The sequence below is a fragment of the Sinohyriopsis cumingii genome, chromosome 15 (assembly GCF_028554795.1).
Source record: "Sinohyriopsis cumingii isolate HCF-2022 chromosome 15, ASM2855479v2, whole genome shotgun sequence".
Taxonomy (NCBI): domain Eukaryota; kingdom Metazoa; phylum Mollusca; class Bivalvia; order Unionida; family Unionidae; genus Sinohyriopsis; species Sinohyriopsis cumingii.
This window is the reverse complement of record NC_142975.1, coordinates 52,096,154-52,115,250: the sequence shown is the minus strand read 5'-3', so window position 1 is coordinate 52,115,250 and position 19,097 is coordinate 52,096,154. Positions and strand designations below refer to the sequence as shown.

Genomic DNA, 19,097 nt, shown 5'->3' with positions numbered 1-19,097 from the left:
ATTCTGGAGGTGCTAATAGCAGCAATCTTGTTGTGTGGGTCTGTTGGGGGTGAGTGTAATTGCAACAAGTCTAGCTAATCTGGAGAGATTACAGTTTAATCAATTAACATTAGACCATGCTGGAATATTGATATACTGATGTGTGGGACCCTGTTAAACTTGCAAAGTGACATATATAAATTCATTGATACATAGCCACTGAAATTGACCACACATATACAATTAATGAGTTTCTGGAATTTAAAAAATCATAGTAAATAATAAGATATGGTATAAAACAAATATTTACATTGGAAAATTCAGTTCAAGGTAAAAAGCATTTCACGTGCTTCGCTTTAATAAGCACATACCATAAAACAACTCATGTGGAAGCTAAATCTGTCCATCAGATGACCATCGTATGAATCCAGTCCAGCAAATTAACGTTTATTTTCACCATTACAATCACAAACCCTTTCTATTAGAATCTACCAGACAGAAGTAGCTTATTTTATAATTTTATACAAATTTCCAGAACAGAAATATGTAGTTAAAGTTCGGATAGTAGAAATAATGGTTGATGATGTCATCAGACTTCAAATATTAAAGATGGATGTTTGATCGATTTTCTAGAGGTTGACACCTGGTAAGATCATCGGTTGTACTGATATTTTTTCATAACAGAAAATAGTAGTGGAGAAGAAAATATGATACTTGTAAGAGAGATGTACTTTTTATTATGATGATAATGATTGAGAATAAAAAACAGTAGGAAAGGAGAATAGCTGATACTTTATACCACTGATTAACCATTGATGATGATGGTGATGAGTATGTGTGTGTTTTTGTGATAGAGAAAATAGTTGTGATGGATAAAATCAATACGTAATATGATACATTACAATTAATGACAATGCGAGAGAGAACAAAATGATTCTTGTATGATTTACCAGTGATGATAGAGAAGAGAGCTTATATTTAGCATTTATGGTAATACTGAGGTGCAAATGATACTTTACCTGATAATTATACCATTGATGCTGATGAGGTGAAAAACATGGTGGTGGTGATGAAGGATAAAAAAGGACCCTGAATGATACATTTATCATGTATGACAATGAGAAAGAAGAAACACTTGTGAATACAATATTGTTTACTAGAGATGTACCATCGTTAATGACGACAGTGAAGAAGGCGAGAGAAGAGAAACATGTTTCACTGTTTAATACCTTACTCGTGCCAGTGGTATAAAGATTTGTACCAGAATTGTAATTTGCTACACGGGCATTAAATTCTATCGGTCTAAATGCACAGACAGTATAAGACTATTAGCATGGAGTCATCAAGCGGTCTGATTTCAAGCTGTGAGTTACCTTGTGTTAATTGGAACCAGAAGAGGAGACTTTTATGAACTTTCCCAGTTTTACTGATAGAATCTAATGCCTGTGATGTGCTATTACTGTGGCAGATTTTAATGAGTTATTCCACATCTTTATGAGTTTGATACAGGAGAAGTTAATAAATAGTAAATATCAAAATTGAATGATCCCAATTACATTTCAACAAATGAGCAGGTGCATCTGTATTACTTGTATGTGCTTTATTAATAGATTACGGTGGCATGCATAGTGTTAAAGATGGAGAGAATTGGCTGAGACACTTAGAATTCTTCTTCTGAATGTAAGTTGGCAGCATTTGGAAAGCAATTACCTACTTATATCTGCCAGCACCGTGCCTTGGGTGTGACAGTGTATCAATAACGCTTCAAAAATAATGATGTCCTAGATCAAGTGCACATCACATTTTTAAGATAAGAGAAATTTCATCTCTATTTAGTAAAGGGAATGAGGGTCCAAAGAATCTGTGATGAGCACAGTGTCTCACAGGTTGTGGTTTTGTATTGTTTTGAAAATTCATATGGATACCAGGTAAATTACAATAATTTTTGTAGTCGTCTTTGCCATCTTATCTATGAGCAATTCTTCATTGTTTTAACTTTGTGATCCTTTTGTTCCTGATTTACTTTTGAGAGCACTGGATGCTAGTAATGACCTGAAGTAATGCAGTTACTGATGCCATTTATCTCCCAGGATACATAGAATGTACTTGAGTCATGTAGTATGTACATACATGTCGACAATTTTGTAACTTTGGAGTAGCAATTTGTTTAGGATGAAAGATACATTTTATCTTGTTGCAAGCTGCCTAGTCAGCATTTACCTAGTGGAAGCAAGTGCTGCATATTCATATGAAGAGATTTATCAGAAAATGGATTTTTTTAAAATACATGCGGTTCTCAAGCACACTGGGTAATGGCATAAAAAAAGATGGCAGTCTGAGCAGCCCATTGGTGTTCAGATTTGAACTTACAACCCATCAGCACCGAGTCAGACACTCTAATGACCGAGTTATCTGATTCTGCATAGGAATCCTTTACAAATTGCAACAGCTCTGGTGCCCGAAGTGGTTACACATCTGCTTCAGATACGGGATGTCATGGGTTCAAACCCCAGCTGAGTCATATCAGAGACTTATAAAAATAATACTATCAGCTGCCTCGCTTGATGCACAGCATTAAGAGGTTAGTGTTAAGACTGGCTTGACTGGTGGCAGGATAATGTGACTTGGTGGGACATGATGCTACATGTCTGCTGCATGATGACTCATGTTAGACATCGCTATAAACTCCATACTGCAGGCATTAAAAATCAAAATCACGCTTGTACAAATTTATGTTTTGAGGATTTGTTTGGATCTATAATAGACAAAATTCAGGCTAAATGGCTTACAACATTTTTTATTTTAATTATTTTTTTCACAGTAAGAAAGTGATATATCACGAGAATCTGATGAAAGCTAGTTTGTAGCCAGGATGTATGTCATTTGAATGATAAGAGAGTCTAGATGATCTTTATCTGAATACCACCCAAGATTTCCCAAATGTTGAAATATACCTAGTATTTTACAATTATTATTATGTTGATATAAATATAGATATTTCTAATGTGGCTGTGAAGTGCTCAGTTAGAAAATGTTGACTTTAAATACAGATATTTGTAATGTGGGTAGGAAGCTGCAGTTTAGTTCTTATGTTCTTGATCTTTCTATGCAACTGCAAAACTCACCACATGTATGCAGACTTTTACATTGATAAAAGTGATGCCATGTTCAGTGATAAGGTAACCAAAGTATGTTTGCTCTCTTAGTGGTGTGACAGATTTTCAGTTCAGAAGTGAAAACAAGTCATAGTTGTTACCAATTTATTCAGTTTTACATACTGTGCCTGATAAAAAGTTACTGTGTTTGGGACAATTAAAATAGGGTAGACCAGGTTACTGAAACTTCACATATTTTTTGGGGTGTGGCCTAAGTAGACAGAAAATTCTTAAAAAAAGTTGGCAGAAACCAGTATAGTACATGTTGGAGAATGACTTTGCTAGATGGTGTGTTGTGATATGAACTTCAGATTTGTTGATTTGTAATAAATAATAACCTTGAATAATTTATTTCAGGTTGAAAGAAAAAACAGGATCAGAGAAGAGCTGTTGGATTTACTGGATGACTTGAATGAGAATGCAAATAACCCTGCCTTTGTCCAAGATGATATTGTAACAGATAGCTCCCTGGCAACAGACCAGTCTACATCTGTATCAGAAGACCTTCTGGAAGAGTCACACAATATTCCAAAACGGGGGAAAAACCCAGTTGAAGCAAAAGATGACTCGACTTCAGTGACAGAAGAGATTAAGACAGAAGATGAAGAAGAATTGAAGATTTCATAGTAAGACTGACATAAATTGTAGAGTTTGTTTTGCTGTATCATAATTTAGTCCATTCAGTATTTTTCAGAAAGTTTGTTTGCTAATTGAGCATTTGGACTGGGAAGCTGTATGATTTTCCCCAAATTTCCATATTTACACTTACAGCTCTTCCCCTTTATAATGCACCTTGTTATAATGTAATTCTAGATTAACACAATACTACTATGTTTGTTGATTGTTGTGAGGTTTAACACCATTTTTCAGCACATGATAGGCTATACATGGTGGCCAGTATTAATGGTGGGGGAAGAACTTGGGGGAAAACGCCAGAAAGAACCACCGACCCACGAGAAACAATACTACTATGGACCCCACAACCAAAATCATACCAATGTATAGAAGTGTGGTTTGAAAGAAAACAAGAAACATAGTCTAAAATCTTCATTTCCTTTTCAAAAAAACATTATTTTAGAAATTTTAATAGTACCCACTATATCATGGTTTGGTATAATAGCTGATTAAGTATATCGCAGTTCTGTATATATCAAAGATCAAAATGTATTGCTGTTTGGTACATAGTGCAGTTGGCAGGTATGGACACTGACTATCATGTTATAACAAGGGAGAGCTGTACACAAGATTCAGTATTTCTTATGTCACTTGCGTCACAGTGTTTAAAACAATTATTTAATAAAAGTACTCTATAGCACATGGTATACAGGTCATTTGGGCATTTAGTACCAACTATTTCAGTAGGGACCCAGAGTGGCTGAGTGGTCTAAAGCACTCAACCTTACGAATCACTGCCGTCTCACCTCTGTCTATATAGGTTATAGTCTCAGGTTTGGCCAATGTGGCTATGTGAGAAAGTTTGCTAATTGCTTCTCATGAGTCAGTGGTTCTTTCCAGGGTTCTCACAGGTTCTTCCTCCACCATTGATACTGGCCTACGTGTATAGCCTATCCTGTGCTGAAAAATGGCGTTAAACCCTACAACAACAGCAACAACTATTTCATTAATGGATGTCATTCTTTTAGAATTTGATTACACATGTCTTTAAATAGCAGTTTTGATCTTTTTTTTAATCATGATGCATTCATATTTCTTTTGGAAGGTCATTATTTATATGCCATGAGAAATACATACAGCAAAAGTCAGTGATAAAGTATGTGGATAATTAACTTGCACTTTTGGCATATCGGATACTATTCAACAGATACTATTCAGCACATCGGAGTGGTTTGGTTTCATCACAATCAACAGGTACTATGCAGCAAACGGAAGGGTTAGGTTTCATCACAGTCAACAGGTACTATTCAGCAAACTGAAGGGTTTGCTTACATCACAATCAGCAGGTACTATTCAGCAAACTGAAGGGTTTGCTTTCATCACAATCAACAGGTACTATTCAGCAAGCTGAAGGGTTTGCTTTCATCACAATCAACAGGTACCATTCAGCAAACTGAAGGGTTAGGTTTCATCACAATCAACAGGTTCTATTCAGCAAACTGAAGGGTTTGTTTCATCACAGTCAGCAGGTACTATTCAGCAAGCTGAAGGGTTTGCTTTCATCACAATCAACATATACTATTCAGCAAACTGAAGGGTTTGCTTTCATCACAATCAACAGGTACTATTCAGCAAACTGAAGGGTTTGCTTTCATCACAATCAACAGGTACTATTCAGCAAGCTGAAGGGTTTGCTTTCATCACAATCAACATATACTATTCAGCAAACTGAAGGGTTTGCTTTCATCACAATCAACAGGTACCATTCAGCAAACTGAAGGGTTTGCTTTCATCACAATCAACAGGTACTGTTCAGCAAACTGAAGGGTTAAGTTTCATCACAATCAGCAGGTTCTATTCAGCAAACTGAAGGGTTTGTTTCATCACAGTCAGCAGGTACTATTCAGCAAACTGAAGGGTTTGCTTTCATCACAATCAACAGGTACTATTCAGCAAACTGAAGGGTTAGGTTACATCACAATCAACAGGTACTATTCAGCAAACTGAAGGGTTTGCTTACATCACAATCAGCAGGTACTATTCAGCAAACTGAAGGGTTTGCTTTCATCACAATCAACAGGTACTATTCAGCAAGCTGAAGGGTTTGCTTTCATCACAATCAACTGGTACCATTCAGCAAACTGAAGGGTTAGGTTTCATCACAATCAACAGGTTCTATTCAGCAAACTGAAGGGTTTGTTTCATCACAGTCAGCAGGTACTATTCAGCAAGCTGAAGGGTTTGCTTTCATCACAATCAACATATACTATTCAGCAAACTGAAGGGTTTGCTTTCATCACAATCAACAGGTACTATTCAGCAAACTGAAGGGTTTGCTTTCATCACAATCAACAGGTACTATTCAGCAAGCTGAAGGGTTTGCTTTCATCACAATCAACATATACTATTCAGCAAACTGAAGGGTTTGCTTTCATCACAATCAACAGGTACCATTCAGCAAACTGAAGGGTTTGCTTTCATCACAATCAACAGGTACTATTCAGCAAACTGAAGGGTTTGGTTACATCACAATCAACAGGTACTATTCAGCAAACTGAAGGGTTAGGTTTCATCACAATCAACAGGTACTATTCAGCACATCGGAGTGGTTAGGCTTCATCACAATCAGCAGGTACTTTTCAGCAAACTGAAGGGTTTGACCTATTATTTGAAATGGAATCTTCCATGCCCTCTGATGTTGTTTGTTAAGAAAACCCTCAAACCATCATCTAAAGCCTTCATGACTCCTCACTTATTGAAAGCTTGTTTCCTGATCACTCTAGCAACAGCTGGCAGAATCATTGAGATAGATACTTGCCATGTCATTTGAACTTTCTGCATTTCTGCCGTGATTGGTCAGTTTCTTTGGAGATGTCTTCAGTTTTCAATGCCAAGAACAGGCTCCTGGGCATGTGTAATCAGTCCTTTGTCAAGAAATTACTCTCTTCTTTGGATACTTCATCCCATGAGCATCTTTTGCAGGACTCAGAATTGATATTTAAAGTGAACTGAGGCAGTTAGAAGTAGGTCTCACTTGTTCTAAGTAGTCAAAGAAAGAAGAAATGATATTTTCACTTGTTCGTTTGTCCTGAAAAATGGTTTATTAGCTCGGCCTACAAAGAAGTAATGCAAGACCTGATGATATTCTTATGCACAACAACAACTCACTTAGTGACATCATTCAAGCCATGGGCTGGAGGTCAGAGATATAATTCGCCAACATTTTCCACTGTGACATTTCATCCCATTTACGTGTTTGACTTGGAGAGACATTGATCAGCAGCACAACAGGTTATCTTCCAGATCGTTCTCTAGCTTTGTAATGATGTGAGTTATGCTGCTTCTCCTGGATTTGCAGGAATGAAAAAATATGTCCAAATCTAGTCTGTGCATGTACCAAGTGCTATCCTTATCACTATCCCATATATTGCAGCTACTTCATATCCAATGGGTGACTGCAAGCAATTCCAACTCAGGGTAAGGGGATGTAACTCCTTCCTTCTCTTATCTATTCCCCTAATATATGATTGGGTAAGATGTTTAAAGAATAAACCTACTGTTATGTATATTTGATTTAATTTAGATATGTTTTAATTTAATTGTTTGCTTGTTAGTTTTAATTATTTTTATTATTTTCATTACATGCTTTTGTAATGTAGCTTTATTTACTGGATTTGACATTTTCCAGAAATTAGTTTGACCTGACTTTTTTTTGTAAACACTAATAATAGAAACTGTATTTAATGCTGACCTAGTTCCTAACCTTGATTCAGAAATTAGTGAGTTGAAGTAAACAACTTTGTAAAATAAAAAAATTCTTTCCCAGTGTAATAATCATTGGTTTTAGTCGAGGCCATGCTGGGAGTACGTGATGTTAGGCGTGTAAAAAGCTTCTATGTGGTTCTAGAAACATGATCGTGTCACTCATACAGGAATATGTTTTGCATCTTAAATTAGTGTATAACCTTTTTCTATGGAGAATTGAGTCAGTTGGACTATAAACCATTGGCACTTAAAGGTGTTTTGTTGTGACCAGTTTGAGTTGAAATTCTATTTTTTGGAATTATTTATTCTTTTTCCTGGAAATATTTAAGTGCTCATACAAAATTCTTGGACGACATTTATTTAAAATTTTATTCGGAATTCAAAATTGGAATATTATTTTCTCTGGTTCAGCAAGGAACTGTTGTCACATCAGGACAACACTGACTACTGCATATGTCATTGTCCTCATCTTGGATTTTTTATCAGGACTCCAACTCAGATTCATTTAGGACTTTTTATTTCTAGGACTTCAATTTTTTAATTCTTGGATTAATTTTGGATTTGATTCTTTGAATGGTAAATTTTTTTCTCATTTTTACCTTATTATTCTAGGGAGATAAATTATTTGTTGCATTATACAAAGCTTGTTTTCACTCTTTTTCTTGTTACAGGTTTATAGAGTCTAAAACATAACACTATGTTTAGAATAAAGTATGTATCTTTAATAATACTTATCCAGTCATGATACAGGCACACCTCCCTATCCGCCTTAGGGTACACATCTGCTCAAGTAGTTACTGATTGATGGGATTTGGCCATCAATTATCTATCCAATGCAGGGATGGTCCTGGCTTTTAAAAAGCTGTCGCCAAAAAAATCTCCAACCTCAATATTTTGTCGCCAATTTTCAAAAAGTGTCGCCAAAAAAAGTAGTGTACATTTTTCCAAGTGTTAATTTAGTCTATTAATGTAACAGGCAATGAAAATTACAAAAGATGGATTAGTTAATACTTTAATTACAACAAGCATTAACAAAATGTTACAAAGTGTTACATGAAGATCCGTCGCGATTTTAGGGCTGCCCACTTGTTGAATGCAGTTTCAAAGTCTAATTTTTCACATCTGTACATGCTGATTCTCATTAAATTCTCGAGAGATGAGATGCAGAGCTTATTTCTGATGTCAGTTTTTATGAGGTTCATCTTACTGAATCCACGTTCACAGTCCTCAGTGCTGGCAGGTGACACCAGTAGTCTCCCCCCACCCCCTTTTATGGCTAGCTTCACAAAGCTTGTAGGGAATTGCTTCCTAAATCCCAAGAATGATCACTGAATGCTGTATAAATTTTCTCGACAAGAAAAATAGGATCTCCATTCCCACGAATGAAACTTACACGAGTCAACACCTGGCAATATTGGACCATATATATAAGCGTAAATTCACACCCAATTTAGGGATTCTTTCACTCCTGTATTTTGAGAAATAAATAATTATTATTAATTATGCAAAACTGTTTTTTTTTTTTTTTTTGCTATTTCTTGTTGCGGAGTTTAAGTCTCTGCAGCCGTAACACGGGACTGATGGCAAAAGGAAAAGATCAATGAGTAAAATGCTGCACTGGCGACAGATGTAATTGTGATTTGAGATTTTTTCCATTTGCTTTGTATTTATACACAGTAGTCGGTACTTCAAAGGTTATCAGTTTTCTATGAAGGTTCAGCAAAACTATTGTATTGGTATATGTATAAAAAAAAAACAGAAGGATTAGCCATACAATTAATTGTATCTGTTCTATTCGTGTCTTCAGAAGTCGGTCAGTTGTAGGTATAGTGCGGTAGCATGATTGACTGTATCGCAGCATACAGTACTCAGCCCAGATGTCAGCATAAGCAGATTATGATGTAACAATGCACTGTAAAGATAGGGTTGTCAATAAGAACAAAGGATCGTTTGTGTAACAGATTGATTCCAATGCATTGCTTAGTCAAGTTTGTGGCTTCCTTTCGTTCTGGCTTTAAATTTATTCAGTCCAAATCCATGATTGTATGTACAAATTAAATAACCAAAAAGTATGTCGCCAAAAAAATCGCCAGGTGGGATATTTTTATCGCTAATAAGGAAAAAAAATTGCAATTTGCGACATTGGCGAAGCCCAGGACGATCCCTGCAAGGGAGAGCACTCTAGTCTGACTTTTGTCTTGGTAAGCAAATGACCTTTTGTCATTTTTGTTGCAGCCCAAAAATGTAGCCAACATCATTTTAGCACTGGAGTTGAGGTAGTGGATGTACTCAAACATATATGCTTCTAAGTGCTGTCACATAAACATTTTACTTTAAATATTTGTTATTGCTTTCAGAATCTAAGGCTTCTGGTCAGGGACTCATTTTTTTTCAAATTCATTTGTACAGTTTTCTTTCCACTGTACAATTTTCACAAAAAGGTTCTCCTGGATTTTTATTTTCAAATCATACCTTAGTGCTAAGTGTATGCAATAGTATGCTGAGTAACTTAGTTAAAATTAATTATGTTAATTTCCCTGTTGCATGTAATATTTTGAACTTCACTTTAGTTTTGATGACAATGATCTAAACATAGTTTGTGTAATTTATATGTGTGGTGTGACTTGGATTTGTAACATATCTTTAAATAAAAATCTGTCATATTACTGTGATGGCTGCAGCCACAGGTATTTAGCATCATGTACCACCTGGTCACATTATCCTGACACCAAGCCAACAAGATCTGACACTAACCTCTTAATGCAGAGTGCCAAGCAAGGGAAGCTGCTAGTTACATTTTTACAAGTTTATGGTATGACTTGGTAGTGATTCGAACCCACAACCTCCCACATCTGAGGCATACACTACTTAGGCTCCAGAGCAGTCAAACATCTTTTGTTATAATATTACAACTGAAGGTCTAATTGAATGAATGATTTTTGATAGGTACCGTCTTAAGCTTGGTATTGATTTTCCTCTTTTTCTATGTCATAGCAGTAAAGCAGAAAAGGACACACCGCAGCCTCAGGAATCTAAGAAAGCAAAGAAGGAACCATCAAAATCCACTGGTAAGGACTTCTTAAAAGTAATGACACTGACAGACACATTAATCCTTTTGGAAACATATTATTTACAGAAATTAAATATGTTTAAAATAAACTAGCTACACATAAAACTGAAGCATTTTGTTTAGGACAGTAAATTTAGAGGTATTCATTAAGGGAGACAGGTAAGAAGATGCTCTTCAGTCTCATCTGTTTTAGCATAGGCGAGATCTGGGTATCAGCATTGGTTATTGTTTACTTACAGGTTTTCTTTTTAGGTAAGTCCTTATCCCAGACAATAATACCTGTCATACTTGGACTATAGACTCGTATAGCTCGGTCCTTTCATATCTGTCCACCCCTGACCTTAAGGTAAAGTCGTGGTCAGTTTAGATCTTGTTTAAAGTATTCAGTCTGTATGAACAGATTGTATCCTTATATACTTACCCTCGTTCTGACTCCTTTGTAAAGTCGTGGTCATTTCAGAATCATGGTTATAATTTTGGTTCAGTTTCTTTGAATTAGCAAGGGCTGTCCATTGATATCCATGCATTCCAGCCATCTTTCTGAAACTCATGTACGGTCAAGATTATTTAGACATGGGAGGTCAGGAATCACCCAACGGTTATACAGGTCTTTGTTTTTTGTAGTTTTTTTATGGTTTAAGGTTTCTTCTTCAAACATGTTACCCAATAAATATGACCACTGCCTCACAAATCCAGACCTTATAAGTTATATTTCAGCTACAAACAAAAGCTAAAAGTTGTCTGCTCACATAGGTGGGAGTCAGACAAGAGATGGGAGTTAGACATGGGGGATTTCCTCTTGAATAGAGGGATATGCATTGAAACCCATCAGTACTTAAGTTGCTAATTCCACTCATGCAAGGAAACATGCTCTTTTAGGGACCTCACAAACATCCTATATTAGTTGATGTTTCCCACATGACTGATTGAGTTGGAGGAGTTTCTCATATATGTTCAATATACATGTTGCCACCATTTTGTTATACCTGTCCTATTTGCTAGAAGAGATGCAGTTTTCTCTACATCCCTGTCTGGTACTAGAGGAAATCTTTACAAGCCTGTAGATCCAGAAATTTTTTGGGGGGGATATAAAATGAACAGGAATGACCCCCTGCACAATAAGAGGGCATTCCTTCTTGTTCTTTTTATCTTGTTACCCATAATGCCATAATTATTCTTTTTTTTTCTTCTGACATTATGCATCTATGAATAAAATGTTACCAACATAATGGGAGACACTGCACCACAGTTTAGTGTGTTATGACTCCATGGTCATAAACTAAGTAACAAAAAGAAGGAAAACCAACAAGGTTTGTTAATTTAACAAATAATGTAATTTTGAACATTATAAAATGAAAATTTAAGTAGAACTTACAGTATTAGGAATATAATCCAAAATAATCCTAAAAAGGTTAAAATAATCCTCAAAAAGCTATATTTATGTCCAGAAAAACTGAATATTCCAAACAAATTTCAGATCCTTGAATGTGCTGGTCTGCCAACAGTCCTCATGTATCAAAATGGCATAGTCCAGAACTCCTTGGAATAATTTACAATAGTCTCAGAATAATATTTTAGTCCATTTAGCACTTTTTGTTCCAGTGAGTAATCGATACAAATGTTTCCTCTTAGATAATATCTAAACACAACATTAAATACATCTGAAGACTGATGTTTCAACAAGAACATAAGAAATATGGCAGGCTCCACTTATTTATATATAAGTATAAGAGATGGAAATGTATTTTGCTACTACTCCTATATATCCCACATCGTAGAAGAACCAGTCTGACTTAACCCATTCAATAGGAAATAATTCTTCTATAATCCCACCTGACCCTAACAGCCAATGAAAAAATTACCCCAAACTTGTCATCACATTTACTACTAACATTATTATTAGCAGTTTCATCATAGCTATTTATAGATCCTATGTAATGGGGGGTCACTCTTAATATCTTAAAATAGAACCTATTCACATACACAAAAGTTAGATATAGATAATCACTACAACTTACAGTCATGAAGAAAATTATAAAAAATTATGGATATGAATAACAGATGGGTGATATATATCATTTTGCATTTCCCTTCAGACCACATGTAGCAGTTCAACTCAAGGATGTTGATCATGACAGTTCTTGTGCCAAATGTGAATGACACAGCTTGGCCTGTTATAGATCCAGTTCTCAATCTGTTTATCAAGGTGCCATGGTTCAGAATGGTAAAATCACCCAGACTGCTTTTTAACACCGTTCACAATGAGGATTTTGCATTTTTGGTCTTGGGTTATGAACTGAGGGTACTTGTTGTTGGTTTGGACATCAGTTCCAGTCAGTGTGCATTATGTATCCCTCTTCAGAGCCATCCCCACATTAAAGCTTTCCATCTATATGGTCATCTCCACATTAATATTTCCATTGACCTGGTCATCTCCACATTATTGATTTCCATCTATGTAGTCATCTCCACACTAGTGATTTCCATCTAAGTGATCATCTCTGTATTATTGATTACCATCTATGTGGTCATCTCCACATTAATGATTTCCATCTACCTGGTCATCTCCACACTAGTGATTTCCATCTAAGTGATCATCTCTGTATTATTGATTACCATCTACGTGGTCATCTCTACATTAACGATTTCCATCTACCTGGTCATCTCCACATTGATGATTACCATCTACCTGGTCATCTCCACTGTAATAATTTCCATCTACCTGGTCATCTCCACATTAATGATTTCCATCTACCTGATCATCTCCACATTAATGATTTCCATCTACTGATCATCTCCACATTGATGATTACCATCTGCCTCGTCATCTCCACTGTAATAATTTCCATCTACCTGGTCATCTCCACATTAATGATTTCCATCTACCTGATCATCTCCACATTAATGATTTCCATCTACCTGGTCATCTCCACATTAATGATTTCCATCTACCTGATCATCTCCACATTAATGATTTCCATCTACCTGATCATCTCCACATTAATGATTTCCATCTACCTGATCATCTCCACATTAATGATTTCCATCTACCTGGTCATCTTCACATTAATTATTTCTATTTCTATCATCCATGGTCATCTCCACATTAATGATTTCCATGTACCTGGTCATCTCAACATTAATGATTTTATGTACCTGGTTATCTCCACACTAATGATTTCCATCTACCTGGCCATCTCCACATTAAAAATTTCCATCTACCTGGTCATCTCTGCATTAATCATTTACATCTACCTGACCATTTCCACATTAATGATTTCCATGTACCTGGTCATCTCAACATTAATGATTTTATGTACCTGGTTATCTCCACACTAATGATTTCCATCTACCTGGCCATCTCCACATTAAAAATTTCCATCTACCTGGTCATCTCTGCATTAATCATTTACATCTACCTGACCATTTCCACAGTAACGATTCCATCAACCTGATCATCACCACATTAACAGTTTCCATCTACCTGGTCATCACATTAATGATTTCCATCGACATGGTCAACATTCAACAAAAGCAACCAGTGTACTGTATTCTAGCTGAAAGTGTACAGCTCTTATTTAATGTCTGATCAATTTGTATTCCTTGTCAACAAGGACAAATAAATTTTGGTACCATCTCAAGAATTTACCTCCTTAGCTATAGCATGTGACCAGGGTCTCTTTCCTGCAAGAACATGCCATGAAGTCATCTTGATGAAGTCTTCAGCCCTTTCAATGAAATTGTATTTTTTGTTCAGGGAGAACCTTAATTGACTATTATCAGGTGTTTTATTGCAGGTCGAGCAGATGGGATTCATGACTGGTATAGATGTAAGCATGGTGGGCTGGGGTACATACCCCAATCAGTGTTCCTTGAAGTCGGCAGATTACTGCGTCCTCAAGATAGCCTATTACACATTAATCTTCTAGAGAGAAGACCATTGTGAGTATATTTCATGGGTGGCAGAGATGCAGTATGAAGAGGGCATTTTTGCTCTTTGCAAAACAACTACCCATGGTGAATTATCTCAGAAGACAAGGGAGCAACCAAACCAGAATTTTCCCTCCTTTATTGGGATTTCAGGTGGTGTCCATGTTTAGATCCATCACAGCCAGGGCAAGATAATTTATTGGCAGATTCTGTGTCCTGATGGAATCAAATAATAGAAACCAAATGGTCAAGTCAGCCTTCAGTATTCAATTAGATCCACAGTCCATGCTCTTTCCAGATATTGAGATGCTCTGAACACAATTGTTTACTCTCCAACAGGTCATATCCCAAAGATTTTAAAGTACAGTTGGATCATATCAAACAGACCCTCAGATGTAAACAGTTATTGAGACAAGTGATGGACAGAATCACTTAGGTGGGATGGCTGAGCACTAAGAAAGTGTATGAGGGAAAGTGTAGAGTTTTCTTAAAGTGTTGTAAGCAGTAGCACATCCAACTCTACTTTAAACACCACTATCACGTCAGTTACTTTTTCCAGTAGCTTTTTGAGATGAGTAGCTAGCATCTACCTTGATAAGGTTACAGTTCCACAATCTCTTAGTACATGGAAATGAAAAACTACAAAGAACAAAGACCTCTATAACCGTTGGGTGATTCCTGACCTCCCATGACCAAAAGCTTTGGCTCTGTGCTCCAGATTGAATTAACCATACATTTTGACTTCGTTGAGCAATGTGCCATTTAAACAGCTGTCTGGAGCATTTTGGATATACCTTTCATATAAAGCCTGCTTTCTTGTCACTCAAGCTAAAGACAGTATGCAGAATCAGTGAGATACAAGAATAGATGGTTGATCTGAAGTACCTAATGTTCTATGGTTTGTAAGAACAGCTTCTTACTCATGGGCAATGTCTTTTGCTCAGAAACTGCTTTCAACACTGGACCATTTGCCTCTGTGCCATCTGCAGTTTCTAGCAGGGGCTTTGAAGCTATGTCGTGAAGAATAGTTTGAGTAGGAAGATATAATTTATCTTTACCTTTGAAAGGAAAAGGTAGGTATCTCACTTCAGACTGTATAGTCCTGCATAAAATGGGTTATTTTCTTTGCATATAGATAGCTCACCAAAGGTCAGATCAAATTCTTACATATTTTGGCTGATGAAGTTAGGACAGTCACCATGAGCATAGCATTCTAGCTTAATTGTTCCTAGTTGAACATTATACAAGCAGTGTGATGGACAGCATAGACAACCCTTTAGCTTACTTCTTGAGATCCTACACATTTTGACCTGGTGGGACCCAGCATCTCAACAGGCTAAATTTTCAGGTCATTTGGAATCAGTGCCACAGCTTTGTAATGTCTCCTGGTTTTGTCAGAGGGGCTGGGCTTGGGATTCAGGATTTTTCCTAAATCCTAAAGCAGCCACATCAAGGCATTTAAAGTCACTACTACAGCCTAATTATATCTAGAGTTGAAGCTTATGGTACTTGAAATTGGCCTTGTTGGTGTTAAAGGGATTTAACTCCTGCCACTTCTTACATATTCTCATAAGGTATTTTGATCAGACAACATATTTGTCAAAGAAACCAATTTTTAGAGTAAAATATGTTGGTCAGTAATACTAACATGATCATAATTAACAGATACACCCTCTCTGCAGTTACATCAAGAGCATGCATTCTGCTGAAGCAATAACTGAAATATAGACATGATTTGGCACCAGTCATCCTGTCTGAGGAGAGTCACTCATTTGATTCCCACCTATTGGGGTAGACAAATATTAGCTTTTCTAAATATATAATTTATCTTGCAAGAGCTGGATTTGCAAGGTAGTGGTTGTATGTCTTAGGTATTATGGCTGGGTAGGTATTACAATATGAATGTAAGGTCGTAGGTCCCAGACCATGGAAGGGATTGTTGTGATACATAGAAAGTAAAATCAGAATGTTTTGGCCATTCCTATTCATGCACCCTGACTTCCCCTCGATCCTTATGCAACTTCATAGTCATTTAAAAGTGAAATCATCTGTAACAAGCAGGGATCAGGCAAGACATAACAACTCCATGGAGTTTCTTCTTGATTCAGAGAATTTGCTACCCATATTTAATAAAACATCTGCATGCTATCCCCCTCCCCCTGCTTTTATTCTAACACATCTGTTACAGAAATCCCCAAGGGCCCCGAGTGGCCGAGTGGTCGAAAGATCTCTCCGTTACGGATCACTGCCATCTCACCTCTGTCTGCGTGGGTTCGAGTCTAGGATTTGACCATGTGGATATGTGAGAAAGCTTGCCAGTAGCTTCTCGTGGGCCAGTGGTTCTTCCCGGGGTTTTCTCGGGTTCTTCCTCCACCATTAATTCTGGCCGCCATACATAGCCTATTGTGTGCTGAAAAATGGCGTTAAAGCCCACAACAACAACAGAAATTCCCAAGCATCAGCATCAGACATAAGCAAATAATATCAAATATTGTAATGATATTTTCTATAAAAGAAATTTTTTTTTAGAAAAATTTTTCCTGCTCAAAATATGTTAGAAATTTTATTAATTGACCAACAAAGCAATGCTTTTGATAACTGTTTTTTATGTATTGATAATTGTACACATGATTTTAAAAAAGAAATTGAAGTGACCTAAAAAAAAAAAAAAATTGTAGTGGCCTAGACAACTCTTACCATGAACTCCTCACCGAATTTAAAAACTACACCAGAATTTACACTGATGGATCAAAGGATGAGGAAAAGGCTGCTGCAGCCTTTGTTTGTGGAAATCACACAACGCAAGTTTGCTTACCAAATGGAGCATCAATTTTTACAGCCGAAATCAGAGCAATAGACCTTGCTCTGCAACATATAGAAAAGAAACATATTTTAAACAGTATCATCTTCTCCGACTCGCTATCAGTACTCCAGTCACTACACAATAGAAAACTGGAGAACCCATTATTGAAAAACATACTGATCAAAAATACAGAGCTGAGTGTCTCCCACAATATAATATACTGTTGGTTACCTAGCCACATTGGTATTAAAGGTAACGGAAAAGCAGATCGCGCTGCTAAAATGGCCCTTACTCAAGAACCATCTGATTTTAAAATACCATATACTGATTTTAAACTTTGTATCAGAAAGTTCTTTCGTCAGAAGTGGCAGGCATCATGGAATGATGCCGTGAATAACAAACTTCATGCAATCAAGCCAACTCTAGGAGAATGGATTCCTTCCTACAGAACCATTCATAGGGAGGAGGTAGTCATTGCAAGAATCCAAATTGGTCATACTTATATCACCCACACCCACATACTAAAAGGTGAAGACCCACCAGAGTGCGTTTCTTGCAATGAACCATTCACTGTCAAGCACTTTATGATAGAGTGCTTTGACCTACAACCTACGCGCGATCGTTATTACATTGTGCATGACATGAAAGAACTTTTTGATAATATAAATATCACTCGCATTATAGAGTTCTTGAAAGCCGTAAATATTTACTCTAAACTCTGACTTTTATGCTATCACCTTGTGTAGTTTTATGCAATATATATACCATCCCATTTTAATACCTTTTCATCTTTTTTCATTAACATACAACATTTACATCTCCCGTTGATCGGGAAGCTTTATTTTGCACTGTTGCCATCTTACTGTTTTTAATTTCAACCATTTGTTCTTTTATATCGCTGGTCGATATAGGACCTTTTATAAGTTTTGAAAGATTATACAAATAACACTTTGTTTGGCGCTAAATAGCCTAACAGTGCTGATGCGCCATTAAAAATCAATCAATCAGTCAATCAATCAACGTAGTGGCCTAGTGGCTAGAGCTTGATCCCTGGCCAAGTCATACCAAAGACTGACAAAAATGATACTAACAGCTGCCTTGCTTGGCACTCATCATTAAGAGGTTAGTGGTAGGACTGGTCAGCCTGGTGTCAGGATAATGTGACTGGGTGGTACATCATGCTACATGTCTGCGGCATGATGCCCCATTGCTTGACCTCACTATAAACTGTCACACTGCAGACATTGTAGTGATATGACTCAGAAATTGTTAAAGCTACACTAAAAATCCAAATCACACACACACATACACACACACACAAAACTTGTACAAATGAAGCATTATTGTGCTTTAAATGTAGAAATATTCCAAAAATATTAAGTTCTTAAATCTAAAATAATCTTTGTATACTTTTCTATGTAATGATTGATTTGGCTTAAAACTTTAAGCAAGACAGTTTTGCTCATGACATGCTTTTTTGGCTTGGTTTCCTGATACTTTTTTATTTGCTTTCTAGAAAAGAGTGATAAGGTCAGAAAAGGGAACTCACTCCAGCAGACACTGAAAGAGAGTGGGTATCAAGTACTTACCCTTGAAGGACATAATGATGTCATTACAGCTGTCGAGGCAGCTGACTCCATACTGGTCACAGCAAGGTACTCTTCTTATCTTAATTGAAATAATTTTCTTTGTACAAGTTTTGCTGATAATCAAAGTCTAGTAGGTACAGTAGTTGTTTTTTTTTCTCATCCTAACATAAATATGATCTAGTATAGCTGTT

General features: G+C 36.5%; 1 protein-coding gene across 3 annotated transcripts in view; it reads left to right on the top strand.

Annotated features, from left to right (window-relative positions):
* Nucleotides 1–19,097, top strand: part of LOC149781797 (uncharacterized) — a 37,939-nt gene that overhangs the window by 1,385 nt on the left and 17,457 nt on the right. For 2 of the 3 annotated variants that reach the window (XR_016414786.1, XM_089935956.1), the window contains exons 2-4: nucleotides 3,492–3,760; nucleotides 10,509–10,582; nucleotides 18,834–18,972. Coding sequence is in view for 2 of the 3 variants with exons in the window: in XM_089935956.1 (XP_089792082.1) it covers nucleotides 3,492–3,760; nucleotides 10,509–10,582; nucleotides 18,834–18,972 (482 nt within the window). In the remaining variant the exon portion in view is untranslated. The remainder of the gene's footprint in view (nucleotides 1–3,491; nucleotides 3,761–10,508; nucleotides 10,583–18,833; nucleotides 18,973–19,097) is intronic. The other variant, XM_089935957.1, reaches the window with a different exon arrangement.